Raw genomic sequence first — 21,843 nt, 5'->3', positions numbered from 1 at the left:
GGGATGGGAGAAGTGGGCGTGGGGAAGATTCTGTAGGTCAAGGAGAGTTCAGTATAAGATAAGCACTGCATAATAAAAACATGGGTTGAATCTCAGGCAATGACAGGAAAAAGGAGCACAGGTGCTGTAAGAGGCTCCACGGCCAGTATACTTCTGAACACTGCAGACAAGATGGTGCACATCCTGACATGATAGGATGATAGAAGTTAGTATATTAGTCTATTACTGTGTGTATTTTCCACAGACATTTTACATACAAATATATGTTTTCCTACTTCAATGTCAAGGTAGCGTGGCTTCAGTTCAAGGAACAAGGCATGTTGAATTGTCACTCCACAAATCAGACAACCTAAGAATGGTGACGACATCAAACAGGAGCTAAATCAGTTAGATAAAGTACAGTATTGAACGAACGTGGAGTATTAAACAAGAAGAATAATGTACAGTACGTACACCAAGCTCTCCTTGGGCAAACCTTGATCTACACACTGGTTGTCCAGAGGTCTTGCTCTAAAAGCATCAATCACAACATACAGTACAGAGGAGATGCTGACATCAGCACCCCCGCACACAGACGGATCTGCACTGCCAACACCGGTGTTGTGTGTACGAGTCTTTTTCATGAGCTCACCCGCACTGTTTCCTTCTGCTATTGATGTTCCAGCTTACTGTAGTCACATGCTCTGCCCTGAGCCCCTATCATGCAGCACACTGCTGGCACTAGTCAACATGCTACACTGTACACAGTGTTCTGCATGCCCTCCTGAAATAAACCACATGCTGTAGCGTAGCCTAATGATGTTGGTTGATCTTAATTAGACATCATTAAATCAAGCGGTTGTGTGGGGAAAAATGACATCTGTGTCAATCAAGAACATTTTTTCAAATAAAACCATTTTTTATTTGTCACATGCACCAGGTAGACAACAGGTAGACCTTACCGCGAACTGCTTACTTACAAGCCCTTAACAAACAATGCAGTTCAAGAAATAGAGTTAATCAAATATTTAGTAAATATACAAAAAGTAAATCAAATCTAATCAATCAAAAAGTAACACAATACGTTTACATAACATTAACGAGGTTGTATACAGCGGGTACCGTTACTGAGTCTAAGTGCGGGGGTACAGGTTAGTCGAGGTAATTTGTAAAGTGACTATGCATAGATAATAAACAGTGAGTAGCAGCAGAGTAAAAACAAAGGGGAGGGGTGTCAATGGTGGGGGTCAGTGTAAATAGTCCGGGTGGCCATTTGATTAGTTGTTCAGCAGTCTTATGGCTTGGGGTTAGAAGCTGTTAAGGAGCCTTTTGGTCCTAGACCTGGCGCTCCGGTACTGCTTGTCGTGCGGTAGCAGAGAGAACAGTCTAAGACTTGGGAGAACAGTATATGACTTCAGATTGACATAAAGGTCATAAAGCCTCAGAGGTCAAAGAATACCTTCTCTAATCCATCCCTAATCTTAATAATTTGTTTTGACTGAATATGCCTGTACATGTTGATAGTTTTTAGAGCAGGATAATTAACATGCAACCGTTGTTGCCAAGATGTCAGAGAAGAAGCCTGGGTGTTAATGGTCTTGGTGTTAATTGACGTTGTTGTTTCCTGACTTGTTCACTGCTGAGTCTGTAATGTTGCTCCAGTAAGGGCTATGCTAACGCTGCCCTGTCTCCAGGCTGACACTTCTGGAAGTGACAGGACGCGAGGGGAGACAAAGAGAGAGAGGGAGTGAGAGAGAGAGGGAGACAAAGAGAGAGATGGAGTGAGAGAGAGGGAGTGTGGGAGAGATGGACAAAGACTGGGATAGACAGCTAGATGGGAAGAGGGAGAAACAGAGAGAGGGGGAGGCAGAGAGGTAGAGAAAGAGAGTGTCACGACTTCTGCCGAAGTCAGTCCCTCTCCTCGTTCAGCGGTCGACGTCACCGGCCTTCTAGCCACCACTGATCCATTTTTAATTTTCCATTTGTTTTGGCTTTGTTTTACACACCTGATTTCAATCCCACAATTACTTGTTCATTATTTAACCCTCTGTTCCCCCATGTTTTTTTGTGAGTGATTGTTTATTGTATTTTCGGTATGTCATGGTGTGCGTGTATTTGTAAAAAAGTACGTTGATTACTCATATCTGCTGTCCTGCGCCTAACTCTCTACACCAGCTACACATAAGACCCATTACAGAATCACTCACCCGAAGAATGGAGTCAGCAGGAGCAGACGCCCTCCCTGTTCCAGTGGAGGAGCGCGTTCAGCACCATGCGACCATGTTGAAACGTTTGGGCACTGCCATGGATCACGTGCTGCAGACTTTGGGTCATTTGGAGAGACAGATCCCACTGTCCACCCCTCTAGCGGGATTCGAATCGCGCTCCCGAGGGAGTATGATGGGACGGCTGCCGGATGCCAGGGGTTTCTACTACAGCTGGAGCTCTACCTGGTGACCGTCCACCCGGCTCCTTCGGGGCGTGAGAGTGTGTCCGCCCTCGTCTCCTGCCTCTCAGACAAAGCACTGGAGTGGGCCAACGCCGTATGGTGTGAGGGAGATGCAGCGTTGGATCATTATGCAGTGTTCACTTGCATAATGAGGATGATAGAAGTTATTCCACCTGAGGCAGGGGATGAGGAGCGCGCAGGATTTTGCCTTGGACTTCCGGACCCTGGTCGCCAGCGCGGGATGGAACGACAGGGCCCTGATTGATCACTACAGGTGCAGTCTGCAGGAGGACGTCTGTCGGGAGTTGCAGAGACACCACCCTCACATTGGACCAGCTGGTGGACCTGTCCATCCGGCAGGACAACCTGCCCGCGGATGTCCGGATCGGGACCTGTCAGTTCCATCCCCCAGCACCTCCGCTCCAACGCCCATGGAGCTGGGAGGTGCTGCACTTAGGGCGACCGGAGGAGGGGCCATTCCCTGCACCATCTGTGACCGTAGAGGGCACACTGCTGGTCGGTGCTGGAGGGGTTCCTCAGGCAACAGGCAACCCTGTTGCTCACATGTATGTGTTTATTTCATTTCCTGAGTTTTCCCCGCATTCCCAGCATAAGGCACTAGTAGATTCAGGTGCAGCTGGGAATTTTATTGACCGTTCATTTGCCCATAGTTTAGGGATCCCCCTTGTTCCTGTGGATATGCCTTTCCCTGTGCACGCCCTAGATAGTCGACCATTAGGGTCAGGGCTGATTACGGAGACCACCGCTCCACTTGACATGGTTACGCAGGAGGGTCATGAGGAGAGAATCAGTCTCTTCCTTATTGATTGTCCTGCATTTCCCGTGGTGCCGGGCTTACCCTGGTTGGCCTATCATGACCCCACTATTTCGTGGCTACAGAGTGCTCTCAAGGGGTGGTCATGAGATTGCTCATGGAGGTGTGTGGGGGTTTCCATCGGTGCGACTACGGTGGAAAATCCAGACCAGGTCTCCACCTTGCACATCCCCTCAGAATATGCCGATTTGGCTCTCGCCTTCTGTAAGAAGAGGGCGACTAAATGACCACCTCATCGGCGGGGGTATTGTGCAATAAATCTCCTGGTAGACGCAGGAGTCACGTGTATCCTCGTACAGGAGGAGACGGTGGCTATGGAAACATGTCTCCGAATCCCTGGGGCAGGGATACATTCTCAAACATACTCCACTTCACTTGCCTCCTCAAGTTTATTTTTTGTGATGAAGTGTCCCTTGTGCGCAGGGTCCTTGGTCGACTGTTGAAGCATGACCTATACGCCAAGGCTGAGAAATGTCTGTTCTTCCAACAGTCCATCTCCTTCTTAGGGTACCGCATTTCCACGTCAGGGGTGGAGATGGAGAGTGACCGCATTTCAGCCGTGCGTAATTGGCCTACTCCCACCACGGTAAAGGAAGTGCAGCGGTTTATGGGGTTTGTCAACTACTACCGGAGGTTTACCCGGGGGTTTGGTCAGGTAGCAGCTCCCATTACCTCACTGTTGAAGGGAGGACCGGTGCGGCTGCAGTGTACGGCTGAGGCGGACAGGGCTTTTGGTCACCTGAAGGCTCTGTTTACCTGGGCTCCCGTGCTGGCACATTCGGATCCCTCTTTGGCGTTCATAGTGGAGGTGGACGCGTCCGAGGCTGGGATAGGAGCCGTGCTCTCTCAGCGCTTGGGCAAGCCAACAAAGCTCTGCCCCTGTGCATTCTTTTCGAAAAAGCTCAGCCCGGCGGAGCAGCACTATGATGTGGGGGACCGGGAGTTGTTGGCTTTTGTCAAGGCTTTGTCGGCGAGGAGACATTGGCTTGAGGGGGCTAAACACCCTTTTCTCTTCTGGACTGACCACCGCAATCTGGAGTACATCTGGGAGGTGAGGAGACTGAACCCTCGCCAGGCAAGGTGGGCTATGTTCTTTACCCGTTTTATTTTCACCCTATCCTACAGACCAGGTTCCCAGAACGCTAAGGCAGATGCACTATCCTGGATGTATGACACAGAGGAGTGGTCCATGGATCACACTCCCATACTTCCGGCCTCTTGCCTGGTGGCACCGGTGGTGTGGGAGCTGGATGCGGACATCGAGCGGGCGTTACGCACAGAGCCCACTCCCCCCCCAGTGTCCAGCTGGGCACCTGTACGTTCCGTCTGCTGTCTGCGACCGTTTGTTCTATTGGGCCCATACGTCACCCTCCTCTGGTCATTACGGCATCGGGCGGACGGTGCGTTGTCTTAGTGGGAAGTACTGGTGGCCCACCTTGGCCAAGTACATGAGGGTCTATGTTTCCTCCTGCTCGGTGTGCGCCCACTGCAAGGCTCCCAGGCAACTGCCCAGAGGGAAATTACAGCCCCTACCCGTTCCACAACGGCCGTGGTCACACCTGTCAGGGGATATCCTGACGGATCTTCCTCCCTCACAGGGGTACACCACGATCCTGGTCATTGTAGATCGGTTTTCTAAGTCCTGCCGTCTCCTCCCTTTGCCCGGTCTCCCTACGGCCCTACAGACTGCGGAGGCCCTGTTCACTCATGTCTTCCGGCACTACGGGGTTCCTGAAGACATAGTCTCTGATCGAGGTCCCCAGTTCACGTCCAGGGTCTGGAGAGCATTCATGGAACGTCTGGGGGTCTCGGTCAGCCTCACCTCTGGTTTTCACCCTGAGAGTAACGGGCAGGTGGAGAGAATAAACCAGGATGTGGGTAGGTTTCTGCGGTCATATTGCCAGGACCGGCCGGGGGAGTGGGCGCTGTTCATCCCCTGGGCAGAGATGGCCCAAAACTCACTCCGCCACTCCTCCACTAACCTCTCTCCTTTCCAGTGCGTACTGGGATATCAGCTGGTTCTGGCACAGTGGCATCAAGAGCCAGATCGAAGCTCCTGCGTTGGACGAATGGTTCAAGCGTTTGGAGGAGACCTGGGACGCCGCCAATGTGCACCTACAACGGGCAAAAAGAGGGCGCTGACCGCCACCGCAGCGAGGCCCCGGTGTTTGCACCGGGGGACCGGGTCTGGCTCTCGACCTGAAACCTGCCCCTCCGCCTGCCCTGCCAGAAGCTGGGTCTGTGGTTTGTGGGGCCATTAAAAGTCCAGAGGAGACTGAACGAGGTATGCTACAGGTTACAGCTTCCCCCAAATTATCGTATTAATCCCTAATTTCATGTGTCTCTCCTTAGGCCGATGTTGGCTGATCAACTCCAGGAAGCTGAGGTGCGGGAGGTTCCTCTGCCCCCTCTGGACATGGAGGGGGCCCCGGCGTATGCTGTTCGAGCTATCCTGGACTCAAGGCGTCGGGCGAGGGGTCTCAGTACGTCGTGGAGTGGGAGGGGTACGGTCCAGAGGAGAGATGGTGGGTGCCGGTGGAGGACGTCCTGGACCCTTCGTTGCTGCGGGATTTCCACCGTCTCCATCCGGATCGCCCTGCGCCTCGTCCTCCGGGTCGTCCCCGATGTCGGTGTTGGCACGCGGCTGGAGCCAGAGAGAGGTAAAGAAAGAGAGAGTGTCACGACTTGCGCCAAAGTCGGTCCCTCTGCTTGTTCAGGTAGCGATCGGCGGTCAACGTCACCGTCCTTCTAGCCACTGCTGATCCATTTTTCATTTTCCATTTGTTTGTCTTTGTTTTACACACCTGATTTCAATCCCACAATTACTTGTTCAATATTTAACCCTCTGTTCCCCCATGTTTTTTTGTGAGTGATTGTTTATTGTATTTTCGGTCTGTCATGGTGTGCGTGTATTTGTTACTTTGTATATTTGTCATTTTGAGTAAAAGTATGTTGATTACTCATATCTGCTGTCCTGCGCCTGACTACCAGCTACACATAGGACCCATTCCAGAGAGGTAGAGAGTATGAGTGCTTTTGGCGCTGGGAGTGCTGTCAGTCTGCGGTATAATGAGACCATGTCTGTGGTTAGAGGGCTGGATCTGAAAAACTGCCTGGGAGAAAGGATACTATCTGGAGTGGAGCAGACTAATTGATTTTATTTTTATTTATTTTTTATTTATCCGTTATTTTACCAGGTAAGTTGACTGAAAACACGTTCTCATTTACAGCAACGACCTGGGGAATAGTTACAGCGGAGAGGAAGGGGATGAATGAGCCAATTGTAACCTGGGGATTAATAGGTGACCGTGATGGTTTGAGGGCCGGATTGGGAATTTAGCCAGGACACTGGGGTTAACACCCCTACTCTTACGATAAGTGCCATGGGATCTTTAATGATCTCAGAGACTCATGACACCGGGGTTAACACCCCTACTCTTACGATAAGTGCCATGGGATCTTTAATGACCTCAGAGAGTCAGGACACCCGTTTAACGTCCCATCCGAAAGACGGCACCCTACACAGGGCAGTGTCCCCAATCAATGCCCTGGGCCATTTGGATATTTTTTAGACCAGACCACTAATCACTGTACATATGAGCTTTATCATATTCTGTCATATTTGGTTCTTATACTGTTACTGTGAGAAGCAGCGTTGTCCAAATGTATAGCTATAAAACAGAATCTTCATTCACTGAACTTTTTGTTCTTACATTTTTTTTCTCAGTTTCTCTGTTGTTATTTCTGTGCAAATGAGCTATTTTACTCTGGGGCTAAAAGACCAATTGCCATCCAACATAGCCAAAAGCGGATAATTCAGCTATCCCCATACTTCACAATAAACAACTAAATTTGAGGGTGAACAACAGTGACGGTATGGCCCAAAGGAGTGAATTTCCCCTCATGCTCATGACAGTTCTCATGAACTGTGAAGTACTTTCTTGGCAGAGGGAAACAAACACAGGACTTTTCCAGTAGCCATTTTTTCTCTCTCCGTGATTCAGGGGGAAGTTGCCACCCAAGAAGTTCAGGAAAAACCCAATCATAATAACATCAGTGCACATTACCACTGAATCACAGAGATCCCAATGACTGTTATGACTCGTTTTTACAATGCATTCGGAAAGTATTCAGACCCCTTGACTTTTTCTACATATTGTAAAGTTACAGCCTTATTCTAAAATGTATTAAATGTTTTTTTCTCTTATCAATCTACACAAAATATCACAATGATTACAAAGAAAAAACAGGTACAGAAATCTATTAAAAACAAAAAACTGAAATATCAAATTTAGATAAGTATTCAGACCCTTTAGAGTCAGTACAAACTTCTTCAATTTAAGAATGCTGAAGGCCACTGTGTTCTTGTGGACCTTTAATGCCAAAGAAATGTTTTGGTACCCTTCTCCAGATCTGTTCCTCAACATAATCCTGTCTCAGAGCTCCTCGGACAATTCTTTTGACCTCATGGCTTGGATTTCCTCCCTACCACTGAGGAAGTTCAGTTCCCGCTCAGCCCAGTCAAAACTGTTCGCTGCTCTGGCTCCCCAATGGTGGAACAAACTCCCTCACGACGCCAGGACAGCGGAGTCAATCACCACCTTCCGGTGACACCTGAAACCCCACCTTTTTAAGGAATACCTAAGATAGGATAAAGTAATCCTTCTCACCCCCCCCTTAAAATATTTAGATGCACTATTGTAAAGTGGCTGTTTCCACTGGATGTCATAAGGTGAATGCACCAATTTGTAAGTCGCTCTGGATAAGAGCATCTGCTAAATGACTTAAATGTAAATGTAAAATTTTGCTCTAACATGCACTCTCAACTATGGAACCTTAAATAGACAGGTGTGTGCCTTTCCAAATCATGTCTAATCAATAGAATTTACCACAAGTGGACTCCAATCAAGTTGTAGAAACAGCTCAAGGATGATCAATGGAAACAAGTTGCACCGGAGCTCAATTTGGAGTCTCATAGCCAAATTGTCTTAATACTTATGTAAATAAGGTATTTCTGTTTTTAGTTTTAATAAACTTATAATAATACAAAAATAAAAAAAAGTTTTCGCATTGTTATTATGTGGTATTGTGTGTAGATTTGATTTCATCCATTTTAGAATATGGCTGTAATTTAACAAAATGTGGGGAAAGTCAAGGGGTCTGAATACTTTCCGAATGCACTGTATATAGACATTGTCCCTACACACACACACACACACACACACACACACACACACACACACACACACACACACACACACACACACACACACACACACACACACACACACACACACACACATACTTGTTTAAAATCAGACAGTATTCATGCAGCCTGAGCTGTGGCAGGAAGAGAGCAGAGTAAATAGCAGGAGCTGGATGGGAGTGGTTCTGTTCCTGAACATTGTCTGGCCTGGTTCCTCTGTCCCTTAGGTCTCCGCTCTCTCCATGATTCAACACATTCACTTACACAATACACATACTATACTGTACACACAGAGTACTGTATATGCTATATATAAATAGCATATGTGTATGTTATTTTGTATGCTTACATGAGATATGGATAATCTGCATAGATACAAAGGATAACATTGGGGGAAGGGATTTCAGCTGTAAGGCAAGCAGCTGCCATCCAGCTATACATCACAATGTTTGCCTTTACTGAGTAAAACAACCAGCAAAATCCTCTCACTGGATTGTCTCTGCTGCCCCAATTCTCTATGGGTTTTCCCAATATCACAAAGTCTGCATCCTGCATCCCAGCTTACCTTTCCCATCCTTTCCGTCCAGCAGAGGGCGGTAGTCAGTCTTTCCTACAGTCTCGCCCACTTTGTCATCAAAAGTTTCTTTCTCAAGGGAGGCCATGAAGTCCCTCCTCACCAGGCTGTCCGGTCCTGATTTAGGCGCCCCGTCCGTGAGTGCGTCATGCAAGCTTAGGTCCATTATCCTGAAAGGGAGAGACCACAGAGGTTAGAGGTCACAGGTCATCAGCATCATCATCATACACATTATTATCATCATCCATCAGTACAATATTTCTTGGTAAACCAATACTGCATTCCTCCACAACTGCATGCTTGTTTTCAGGCCCACCAATCAAAGTTCATATTGATGGCTGATCTTGGCTAATGGTTGTCACCATATGTGCACCCTACTAAATCCAGCAGCAGACAAACCACTGCCTCTTTAACATGGGGGGGTATTTAGGCCAAAAGGTCATCTCCCAGTGGGGGATATAGCCGAGCTGACAGACACCATCCCCCAGCCCACAATAAGAACAGGGTTTGACATAAGACTGGGTTATTGCTAGCCAAAACTCATGGGTCTACATGTCGTTAAACTAGACACAGTGGCTCTGGGAAGAGACCAGAACAGAGTCCATGTAAAATAAAAAAATGTCTGGAACCGTAAAAGATATTAATGAACGATGTCACCATAATCGGGGACAGTCTCCTCCTGCCGTCTCTCCCACATCCTCTTTCCCCCACTGCAGCTAGCTGTCCTGACCCTACATTAGTACCCACCACCACTGCAGAACACATTATAAACTAGGCCTAATTCAGGCCAACAGACAAGTTGTCATGCTGTGGTTTTTGCATTGCTCTAATTTCTCACAGGGCACTATCTGCCTGTTAAGTAAAGACCCCCGTAGTGATCAGCTACTGACAGAGTCATGCTCTGCTCTCTCCTCTCACAGCTAGCATTGCCTCCTTCATGTGCCACTATTATGAAAGTTTGCTGCAGTGCCATGCAGCTCACTTTTTTTTAAATTCTTTTTTTTTTTTTTTACCTTTATTTAACTAGGCAAGTCAGTTAGTCAGTCAGTCACTTAGTGGGGCCAAGCTCAGTTTGGCTTCTTTAGTTATTTTCATAAGATATCACTGCTCCTCTCTGCTATATGTGTGTCTGTGTGTGTTTTATCGTCGGCCATCTGGTCCTACCAATAAACCAATATTTGGCCTTTTCATGGTTGGAGACATATTCTATCTTATTTTTGGTACAGTAACAACAATTATGCAACACTGAAAGTGTTGCGTTATTTGTGTTGCATTATTGATATATAGTTGCAAAGATATCACACAGATATTACTTGATGTTGACATAAATTGGGTAGTCATATTTCCACTGGTTTGACAGCATATAACATCATTCACTGATGACTAATATATCCCTGGGTCACAACACTGTAGTAAATGGGTCAATTATAAACACTTCAGGTGAGTAACAGCATCAAACTCTGTGTGAACCACATGCATGGAAGAGTGTTCCTCGTTTGATATAAAAGGGTGTCAGTGTTCCGATGAACCTGGAAATTAGACTTCCTGGACGAGAGTGTTGTAATCGTAATGAAATCAGCATGGTTGAGGTGGAGTTGTAAGAGTGAGACGCTGTCTGAGATAAGAGCAGACACACACCTGAGACTAATAAGACATGTTCAGTCGTTAACCTGCACCAGGTGAGGCATCAGGTGTCGTTCCAGAGCGCTTCCCTTTGAGAGAGGTGGTTCCGACCAGCAGCTGTGTAATCAAAGCCAGTTACTGGCCACGTTCCAGGGCATCCTTTTTGGCGCTGTGCAGAAGACTGCAATATGCTATCATATGAAAGTGGTTTCCAGCTGCTGTTAGATCTGATAGCCTGAGCAGTGCAATAAAGATGACCTGGAACCCCACCACTGTGTTCCAAAAGGCAGAGAGAGCCATTTGGGTGTACTGAACACATACAGTAACCAATGAATGGAGTACTCACTACGCCTATGCAAGGAACCTGAACGGTTCACTGTCTAAACCGTGGAAGTTATTCATTTAATGAATTACCCTGGATTATCATTTCAAATTATTGTAAAAGTGAGTAGCTATTGCTACTTTGTTGCAAAACCGCATGCTTTTCTTTGCCTTACGTGATCCAGCCCTGCGCTACAGTGCAGTAGGGGATAGAAGCTTCCAAGCTCGCTTTAAAGAGGGAGGACATTCTCCTCTCTTCACAATGCACCATTTACTCCTCATAATGAGTTTATCTTTGTGAGAAAGACAGCGAAACTAATACATACGTTGAGAGCTGCTCTACACAAATGGTCTATCAGTGGAACTCCTCACACTCACGGACACACAGATAGACATGCACACCCACATCTCCATCCTTTTTTCCTCCGTCCCCTCCACTCATCACGCTCTCTTCCTTCACACATGAACAAGCGATCACTGTCCGGACACTACACAAACACACAGGCACACACAAACACACTCAAACAAGTATCTCCGTGCTGCTATTGTGCACCAGCCTGCAGATTTGAGTATGTACAGTGTTTGTTGGCCATGGTTGAAACTGTGCCCCATTGTTTTAGGAGCAGCCACACTGAGTACAGTAGGAATAGTCAGATCACTACATTGACACACTTTGTAGCAGCTCCTAGGAGAGAGAAAATACTGCGTGACACACATAAACCTCGTCAAAATTCACTGTCAAAACGCGGCAAACAAGCACGCATTCAGGCAGGACCACAGCAGTTAATAAAATAGCTAAATCACAGCTCAGCGTTTGTGCATCCATCCAATGTAGGAAAGATGCATACAAACATCAAATTAATGTCCCTGTGTCGCTCCATCAACTGAGTACTTTTTGGGTAGTGTAACTTTGAAAAATAAAATGTTTCACAAGTTTTAACATTCTGTAATAAAGAGGTTAAAGAGTTCAGAGTTCAGTAAGTGCCTACTAAGTGCCAAATAATGTAACAGGTTTGACAGTAACAGCATTGACGATTTCATCTTAAATCAGCCAAACATTCCCTTGTGAGAGGAAGAATGGAAACTAGTAGTCTGTAACAGGGAGGAGCTTCACAAAACAAAGTAAATTGTTAAAACATTTCCAGCCTGTCTTTCTATGGGTAACAGAGTTGACGTGTTATGCTCAATCCTTTCAGTTTTACACCACAAAACACCAGAAATTGTTAAAACATTTCCAGCCTGTCTATCTATGGGTAACAGAGTTGACGTGTTATGCTCAATCCTTTCAGTTTTACACCACAAAACACCAGAAATTGTTAAAACATTTCCAGCCTGTCTATCTATGGGTAACAGAGTTGACGTGTTATGCTCAATCCTTTCAGTTTTACACCACAAAACACCAGAAATTGTTAAAACATTTCCAGCCTGTCTATCTATGGTTAACAGAGTTGACGTGTTATGCTCAATCCTTTCAGTTTTACACCACAAAACACCAGAAATTGTTAAAACATTTCCAGCCTGTCTATCTATGGGTAACAGAGTTGACGTGTTATGCTCAATCCTTTCAGTTTTACACCACTAAACACCAGAAATGTGACAAAAAGACTATACCCAGCTCTGCACCTGCTTTTACACTATGATTTGACTATTAGATGTTCAATGTTTCTTTTGAAAATAACTTTTGAAAAGAAATAGTTTCATCATATTAAAAGTTCAGTTCAGTTCACGTAACAGGGTTGACGTAACATGGTTGACCATAAAGTGAGGGACTGATAAATCACTAGATTTATTGAATTTTGCATGTGGTCTATATTAAAGTTAATTTCATTTAATATAAAAGGCTTTTAAAATCTCCACCTCCAAATATGAATCTACTCTGCTGTATTTCATGTTATACCCCTCTTCCGTTAAAAGTTCTGCTTACCATATCAGTCTTCTCTTCAATCCTTTATGTTCTCTGATCCCCATTCAATCAATAAGGCTGTCTTTAAGGCCCCATTCAATCAATAAGGCTGTCTTTAAGGCCCCATTCAATCAATTAGGCTGTCTTTGTCATGTTTTGTCTTATATCATCTTGTCATTTTGCTTTTCCTTCTGTTCGTTTCCCCCTGCTGGTCTTATTAGGTTCGTTCCCTTTTTCTATCCCTCTCTCTCCCCCTCCCTCTCTCTCCTCTCTCTATCGTTCCGTTCCTGCTCCCAGCTGTTCCTATTCCCCTAATCATCATTTAGTCTTCCCACACCTGTTCCCGATCCTTTCCCCTGATTAGAGTCCCTATTTATTCCTTTGTGTTCCGTTCCTGTCCCGTCGGTTCCTTGTTTTGTATTCACCATGCTGTGATTGTGTTTCGCCCTGTCCTGTCGTGTTTTTTGCCTTCATCAGATGCTGCGTGTGAGCAGGTGTCTCTGTCTACTACGGCCTGCGCCTACCCGAAGCGACCTGCAGTCTGTGGCCGCTTCTCCAGTTATTCCCCTCTACAGACTAGAGGATTTCTGTTATTCCCTGTTTGGACTTAAATAAACTCTGTTTCTGTTAAGTCGCTCTTGGGTCCTCTTTCACCTGCATGACAGAAGGAACCGACCAAGTAATGGACCCAGCGACTTCAGACGCTCGTTACACTGCCGTCGAGATCCAAGGAGCCATGCTCGGCAGACACGAGCAGGAATTGTCTGCTGCTCGCCATGCCGTGGAGAACCTGGCCGCTCAGGTTTCCGACCTCTCTGGACAGTTCCAGAGTCTACGTCTCGTGCCACCTGTTACTTCCTGGCCTGCCGAGCCTCCAGAACCTAGGGTTAATAACCCACCTTGCTACTCCGGGCAGCCCACTGAGTGCCGCTCCTTTCTCACGCAGTGTGAGATTGTGTTCTCTCTCCAACCCAACACATACTCTAGAGAGAGAGCTCGGGTTGCTTACGTCATTTCACTCCTTACTGGCCGGGCTCGAGAATGGGGCACAGCTATCTGGGAGGCAAGGGCTGATTGCTCTAACAAGTTCCAGAACTTTAAAGAGGAGATGATTCGGGTTTTTGACCGTTCAGTTTTTGGTAGGGAGGCTTCTAGGGCCCTGGCTTCCTTATGCCAAGGTGAACGGTCCATAACGGATTATTCTATTGAGTTTCGCACTCTTGCTGCCTCTAGTGAGTGGAACGAGCCGGCGCTGCTCGCTCGTTTTCTGGAGGGACTCCACGCAGTGGTTAAGGATGAGATTCTCTCCCGGGAGGTTCCATCAGATGTGGACTCTTTGATTGCTCTCGCCATCCGCATAGAACGACGGGTAGATCTTCGTCACCGGGCTCGTGGAAGAGAGCTCGCATCAACGGTGTTTCCCTGCTCCGCATCGCAACCATCTCCCTCCTCTGGCTTTGAGACTGAGCCCATGCAGCTGGGAGGGATTCGCATCTCGACTAAGGAGAGGGAACGGAGGATCACCAACCGCCTGTGCCTCTATTGCGGAGTTGCTGGACATTTTGTTAATTCATGTCCAGTAAGAGGCCAGAGCCCATCAGTAAGCGGAGGGCTACTGGTGAGCGCTACTACTCTGGTCTCTTCATCTAGATCTTGTACTACTATGTCGGTCCATCTACGCTGGACCGGTTCGGGTGCTACATGCAGTGCCTTGATTGACTCTGGGGCTGAGGGTTGTTTCATGGACGAAGCATGGGTTCGGAAACATAACATTCCTTTCAGACCGTTAGACAAGCCTACGCCCATGTTTGCCTTAGATGGTAGTCATCTTCCCAGTATCAGATTTGAGACACTACCTTTAACCCTCACAGTATCTGGTAACCACAGTGAGACTATTTCTTTTTGATTTTCCGTTCACCGTTTACACCTGTTGTTTTGGGTCATCCCTGGCTAGTATGTCATAATCCTTCTATTAATTGGTCTAGTAATTCTATCCTATCCTGGAACGTTTCTTGTCATGTGAAGTGTTTAATGTCTGCCATCCCTCCCGTTTCTTCTGTCCCTACTTCCCAGGAGGAACCTGGCGATTTGACAGGAGTGCCGGAGGAATATCATGATCTGCGCACGGTCTTCAGTCGGTCCCGAGCCAACTCCCTTCCTCCTCACCGGTCGTATGATTGTAGTATTGATCTCCTTCCGGGGACCACTCCTCCTCGAGGTAGACTATACTCTCTGTCGGCTCCCGAACGTAAGGCTCTCGAGGATTATTTGTCTGTGTCTCTTGACGCCGGTACCATAGTGCCTTCTTCTTCTCCGGCCGGGGCGGGGTTCTTTTTGTTAAGAAGAAGGACGGTACTCTGCGCCCCTGCGTGGATTATCGAGGGCTGAATGACATAACGGTTAAGAATCGTTATCCGCTTCCCTTATGTCATCAGTCTTCGAGATTCTGCAGGGAGCCAGGTGCTTTACTAAGTTGGACCTTCGTAACGCTTACCATCTCGTGCGCATCAGAGAGGGGGACGAGTGGAAAACGACGTTTAACACTCCGTTAGGGCATTTTGAGTACCGGGTTCTGCCGTTCGGTCTCGCCAATGCGCCAGCTGTTTTTCAGGCATTAGTTAATGATGTTCTGAGAGACATGCTGAACATTTTTGTTTTTGTCTATCTTGACGATATCCTGATTTTTCTCCGTCACTCGAGATTCATGTTCAGCACGTTCGACGTGTTCTACAGCGCCTTTTAGAGAATTGTCTCTACGTAAAGGCTGAGAAGTGCTCTTTTCATGTCTCCTCCGTTACTTTTCTCGGTTCCGTTATTTCCGCTGAAGGCATTCAGATGGATTCCGCTAAGGTCCAAGCTGTCAGTGATTGGCCCGTTCCAAGGTCACGTGTCGAGTTGCAGCGCTTTTTAGGTTTCGCTAATTTCTATCGGCGTTTCATTCGTAATTTCGGTCAAGTTGCTGCCCCTCTCACAGCTCTTACTTCTGTCAAGACGTGTTTTAAGTGGTCCGGTTCCGCCCAGGGAGCTTTTGATCTTCTAAAAGAACGTTTTACGTCCGCTCCTATCCTCGTTACTCCTGACGTCACTAGACAATTCATTGTCGAGGTTGACGCTTCAGAGGTAGGCGTGGGAGCCATTCTATCCCAGCGCTTCCAGTCTGACGATAAGGTTCATCCTTGCGCTTATTTTTCTCATCGCCTGTCGCCATCTGAGCGCAACTATGATGTGGGTAACCGTGAACTGCTCGCCATCCGCTTAGCCCTAGGCGAATGGCGACAGTGGTTGGAGGGGCGACCGTTCCTTTTGTCGTTTGGACAGACCATAAGAACCTTGAGTACATCCGTTCTGCCAAACGACTTAATGCCCGTCAAGCTCGTTGGGCGTTGTTTTTCGCTCGTTTCGAGTTTGTGATTTCTTACCGTCCGGGTAGCAAGAACACCAAGCCTGATGCCTTATCCCGTCTGTTTAGTTCTTCTGTGGCTTCTACTGATCTCGAGGGGATTCTTCCTTATGGGCGTGTTGTCGGGTTGACAGTCTGGGGAATTGAAAGACAGGTTAAGCAAGCACTCACGCACACTGCGTCGCCGCGCGCTTGTCCTAGTAACCTCCTTTTCGTTCCTGTTTCCACTCGTCTGGCTGTTCTTCAGTGGGCTCACTCTGCCAAGTTAGCTGGTCATCCCGGTGTTCGAGGCACTCTTGCGTCTATTCGCCAGCGCTTTTGGTGGCCGACTCAGGAGCGTGACACGCGCCGTTTCGTGGCTGCGTGTTCAGACTGCGCGCAGAAGAAGTCTGGTAATTTTTTTCTGCTTCTGCTCCTGGTCTTGCTGGGTCTCAGTCTGTTCCCTGCCATCGCATCTCTCCTGTTCTTGTTCCTGCCCTTGCTGTGTCTCAGTCTGTCCCTAGTTCTCATTTTTTTTTTAGAGTAGTACCCTAGTTTCCCTTTTTATCGTTTTTCGTTACGGTCCTGAGGAGAGGAGTTGGGTTCTTTCTCGGGACGTGCTGGACCGTTTGATCTATGATTTCCTCCGTTGCCGCCAGTGTTCCTCCTCGAGAGCGCCAGGAGGCGCTCGGTGAGTGGGGGTACTGTCATGTTTTGTCTTATATCATCTTGTCATTTTGCTTTTCCTTCTGTTCGTTTCCCCCTGCTGGTCTTATTAGGTTCGTTCCCTTTTTCTATCCCTCTCTCTCCCCCTCCCTCTCTCTCCTCTCTCTATCGTTCCGTTCCTGCTCCCAGCTGTTCCTATTCCCCTAATCATCATTTAGTCTTCCCACACCTGTTCCCGATCCTTTCCCCTGATTAGAGTCCCTATTTATTCCTTTGTGTTCCGTTCCTGTCCCGTCGGTTCCTTGTTTTGTATTCACCATGCTGTGATTGTGTTTCGCCCTGTCCTGTCGTGTTTTTTGCCTTCATCAGATGCTGCGTGTGAGCAGGTGTCTCTGTCTACTACGGCCTGCGCCTACCCGAAGCGACCTGCAGTCTGTGGCCGCTTCTCCAGTTATTCCCCTCTACAGACTAGAGGATTTCTGTTATTCCCTGTTTGGACTTAAATAAACTCTGTTTCTGTTAAGTCGCTCTTGGGTCCTCTTTCACCTGCATGACAGTCTTTAAGTCCCCATTCAATCAATTAGGCTGTCTTTAAGGCCCCATGTCTTTTCTCTCTTCTAATGAACCCTGAATTTAGACTGTTTCAGAAGCCTTTTCCCTTCTATATACATGTTTTTTCATTCAAAGAGAGTTCTCTCTACCTCTAACTTCCCTTTGAAGGTAACTCCATTCATTACAATTATTCCGCACAATAACAATATTTAGTAACAGGAACAGTAATTCATAATACAGGAACAATCTTTTCATGCCCGCCCACCCACCCACTACCCCCCATCCCATCTCTTCCCTATGGTTGGGAGAAGAGAGCGGACAAATCATAACATAAACATGAATAAAAATAACACAAAAATAAAACACAGAAAAATAAAAGCAAACAAAAAAAGGAGAAATACAATTATTCAAGCATTAGTATTAAATAGGTTGTGACAGTACATTTTGTAGTATACATTTAGTGGTACAAGATTCTATCTGCCACACATCATTGTCTTACCTCATCACATGATTAGGTTCTGGACTGCTACATCCCTCAGTCTGACTGCTACCCTAGACCCACTCCAATTTGCATACTGCTCAAACAGATCATGTAATCTCTATTGCACTCCACACTGCCCTTTCCCACCTGGACAAAGGAATACCTACATGAGAATGGTATTAATTAACTACAGCTCAGCGTTCGACACCATAGTGCCCTCAAAGCTCATCACTAAGCTAAGGATCCTGGGACTAAACATCTCCCTCTGAAACTGGATTCTGGACTTCCTGACAGGCTTCCCCCAGTGAGGGTAGGTAGCAACACATCTGCCACGATGATCCTCAACACTGGAGCCCCTCAGGGATGCGTGTTCAGTCCCCTCCTGTACTCCCTGTTCACCCACGACTGCATGGCCAGGCTTGACTCCAACACTATCATTAAGTTTGCAGATGACACAACGGCGGTAGGCCTGATCACTGACATAGACGAGACAGCCTATATGGAGGAGGTCAGAGACCTGGCCGGGTGGTGCCAGAATAACAACCTATCCCTCAACGTAATCAAGACAAAAGGAGATGATTGTGGACTACAGGAAAAGGAAGACAGAGAACGCCCCCATTCTCATCGAATGGGCTGTAGTGGAGCAAGTTGAGAGCTTAAAGTTCCTTGGTGTCCACATCACCAACAAACTAAAATGATCCAAACACACAAAGACAGTCGTGAAGAGGGCACGACAAAAACTATTCCCCCTCAGGAGATTGAAAAGATTTGGCATGGGTCCTCAGATCCTCAAAAGGTTCTACAACTGAAACATCGAGAGCATCCTGACTGGTTGCATCACTGCCTGTTACAGCAACTGCTCGGCCTCTGACGGAAATGCACTACAGAGGGTAGGGCGTACGGCCCAGTGCATCACTGGGGCTAAGATGCCTGCCATCCAGGACCTCTACACCAGGCGGTGTCAGAGGAAGGCCCCAAAAAATAGTCAAAGACCACAGCCGCCCCAGTCATAGACTATTCTCTCTGCTACCGCATGGCAAGCGGTACCGGAGCGCCAAGTCTAGGACCAAAAGGTTTCTCAACAGATTTTTACCCCCAAGCCATAAGACTCCTGCACAGGTAATCAAATGGCTACCCGGACTATTTGCATTGTGTCCCGACACCTCCCACCCACCAACCCCCGCTACTGCTACTTTCTGTTTATCGTCTATGCATAGTCACTTTAACTATACCTACATGTACATATTACCTCAATCAGCCCGACTAACTGGTGCCCCCGCCCATTGACTCTGTAACGGTACCACCTGCATACAGCCTCGCTACTGTTATTTTCACTGTCATTTGACTGTTTTCTTTTATATTTCTTTACTTATCTATTTTTTACCTAATACCTATTTTTTTTAACTTAAATTGCACTGTTGGTTAGGGCTTGTAAGTAAGAGTTTCACTGTAAGGTCTACTATACCTGTTGTATTCGGCGCTCGTGACAAATAAACTTTGATTAGATTTGATGTAGAGCTTCCCAGTTGAGTGCAATTTCCTATTTAACATAAAGGAGCATAATTCTGATTTATGCTCAGATTGAGTGTAAAAGCCTGAGAGACCCAGCTGTTTCTGCTGCATGGGGATTAGTGCTAGCTAGAGTCAACCCTAGTCCCCACTTCCACATACAGCCAGGCCCTGTTATATTATATTCACTAAATCCCCCCTCTGTCTGTCACGCAATCATCCCAAAAACCACAGCAGGTTTACTGTAACACACAGCATTGCCTAACACACTGACAGTACAGAGTAACACACAAAGTGGGCCTAGGCCAGCAGCTTGGCAGGGGATCCCCGGCTTTATCCTACCATCCAAAACAACAGCATTGTTCGGAGGGGGGGTTCTGTTTACACAAAATGCCCTCAGTAAGCCTCTTCCCCCCCTCACATTGCCATATTGTATTTCCCCCATATAACTGTAAAATGCATATTGATCCAGTAGTTCACACAGCAATAGAAGTACTGTACTCACCCACTTTCAGTCACTATATTGACAGATACTGTACATATCAGCTAACCTCTTAACTGCCAACACTAGATGACTAACATAACTACACCCACCTACAGACCTTTGATCCACTGCACTAGGTTCGTTCACAGGTGTTTCCACACTGATTTGAATTGAAGAAGTTATTACAGTTGTATGAGTCACCTGATTAAAGTACTATTGGCCATTCAGCATTAGGTATGTCTACATCACAGGAGGATGGTGGCACCTTAATTGTTGCAGGACGGGCGTGTGGTTATGGCTGTAGAGGAATTAGTGGAATGGTATCAAATACATCAAACACATGGTTTGATGCCATTCCAATCGCTCTGTTCCAGCCATTATTATGAGCTGTCCACCCCTCAGCAGCCCCCAATGGTCTACATCTATACATCTACATTATACAAACCGAAACAGCACTAATCACTCAGTACTAAGTGGTAGCCACGATTTATATAGGGGAAACACTGCAGACTCAGTGGACCATAACAGTGGACCATAACAGTGATATATATCATCAGTGACAGAGCACAGAGTGAAAGATCACTAGTCACTTTCTCTCTGGCCAAATGGCCTTTTTAATATAAGTTTCCACCTTTTGTTTTACCTTGTGGGTTATTTAAACAGCAGTTAATCTCTATAATTGCTGTGCTATTATTTTAAAACTGGGATATGTCACTTTTTAGGGACCTGACCAAATTCACATAAAAATGTGAGTTATGGATCTGTCATTCTCGTTGAAAGCAAGTCTAAGAAGCAGTAGATATGTTCTATGTGTGCTATTTCTATGGTTCCTGTTCCTAAATTTAGTTTTTTGCATCTTTTACTCTCGGTTTTGTACATCAGCTTCAAACAGCTGAAAATATAATATTTTTGGTTATGGAAAATATATATCACAGCGGTTTAGATAGTACAATGATTCTCTACACTATACTTGCTTGTATTGTCACATAAACTGACATTTTAGCAACCAGGAAATGGTGGAGCGATTTCCGCATTGTGCATCTTTAAGTGAGGGGGCTAGCTCTCTGACCCAACAGGCAGTTTAATGTCAGGGCATAAACAGTAGTCAGCCAGTTATGGTTAATCTATCTCTTATTTTGTGCTGGTTAATCTCAGATGATCCTTAAATCAGCATGGTTTCCCAAACCCGGTCCTGGGGCCCCTCTGGGTGCACCTTTTGGTTTTTGCCCTAGCACAACACAGCTGATTCAAATAACCAACTCATCATCAATATTTTATTCCTTTAATCAGCTGTTTAGTGCTAGGGCAAAAACCAAAATGTGCACCCAGGGGGCCCCATAACCGAGTTTGTGAAACCATGCCTTAATGTGTTAAAAGCATTGCCAGGTCTCCTAGTCTTCATCATGTGTCTGCGTTTTTATGTCTCTCTCATGCATGATGGGCACCAGCTCTGGTTAGTGCTGATATAATGCTTTGTCACCCTGTGTCGTCCTCTCAGGGGAGACACACACAGTCCCTGAAAACAGGCACTCAGTCACTCAGTCAGAGCACAGTGGTGAGGTCTGTATTTACCACCAGTTTGTGAACACTCATCTAAATAGACACGCACGAGGAATGGTTGTGAGGAGTGTGTGTGACAGCCACCTGACTGTGCATTGTCCCTGACCTTGTGGTTGATGACCTGGTCCTTTATGCATAGTGATGGATTTTACTTTCTCATTCACACTCACATGTTCCTCTTGGCAATCACCATTCCTAGTATAGCTTTCACGTTAAAAACTCACAATCATGTTAGATTCACAACACTCATCATGACAAGAAGGTACAGCATTTCAACATATATTGCAATGTTACAACTCCTCTATTATTCACTGTGAAACTA

General features: G+C 46.5%; 1 protein-coding gene across 6 annotated transcripts in view; it reads right to left on the bottom strand.

Annotated features, from left to right (window-relative positions):
- Positions 1-21,843, bottom strand: part of LOC124009375 (microtubule-associated protein 4-like) — an 85,362-nt gene that overhangs the window by 58,283 nt on the left and 5,236 nt on the right. For all 6 annotated transcript variants that reach the window (XM_046321157.1, XM_046321156.1, XM_046321155.1 and 3 more), the window contains exon 2: positions 9,035-9,213. In XM_046321157.1, coding sequence (XP_046177113.1) covers positions 9,035-9,209 — 175 coding nt within the window. In that variant the 5' untranslated portion in view covers positions 9,210-9,213. The remainder of the gene's footprint in view (positions 1-9,034; positions 9,214-21,843) is intronic.

Source organism: Oncorhynchus gorbuscha, linkage group LG22 (genome assembly GCF_021184085.1).
Source record: "Oncorhynchus gorbuscha isolate QuinsamMale2020 ecotype Even-year linkage group LG22, OgorEven_v1.0, whole genome shotgun sequence".
Lineage (NCBI taxonomy): Eukaryota > Metazoa > Chordata > Actinopteri > Salmoniformes > Salmonidae > Oncorhynchus > Oncorhynchus gorbuscha.
Note: the sequence above shows the minus strand (reverse complement) of the source record. Positions and strands in the feature narration are given on the sequence as shown.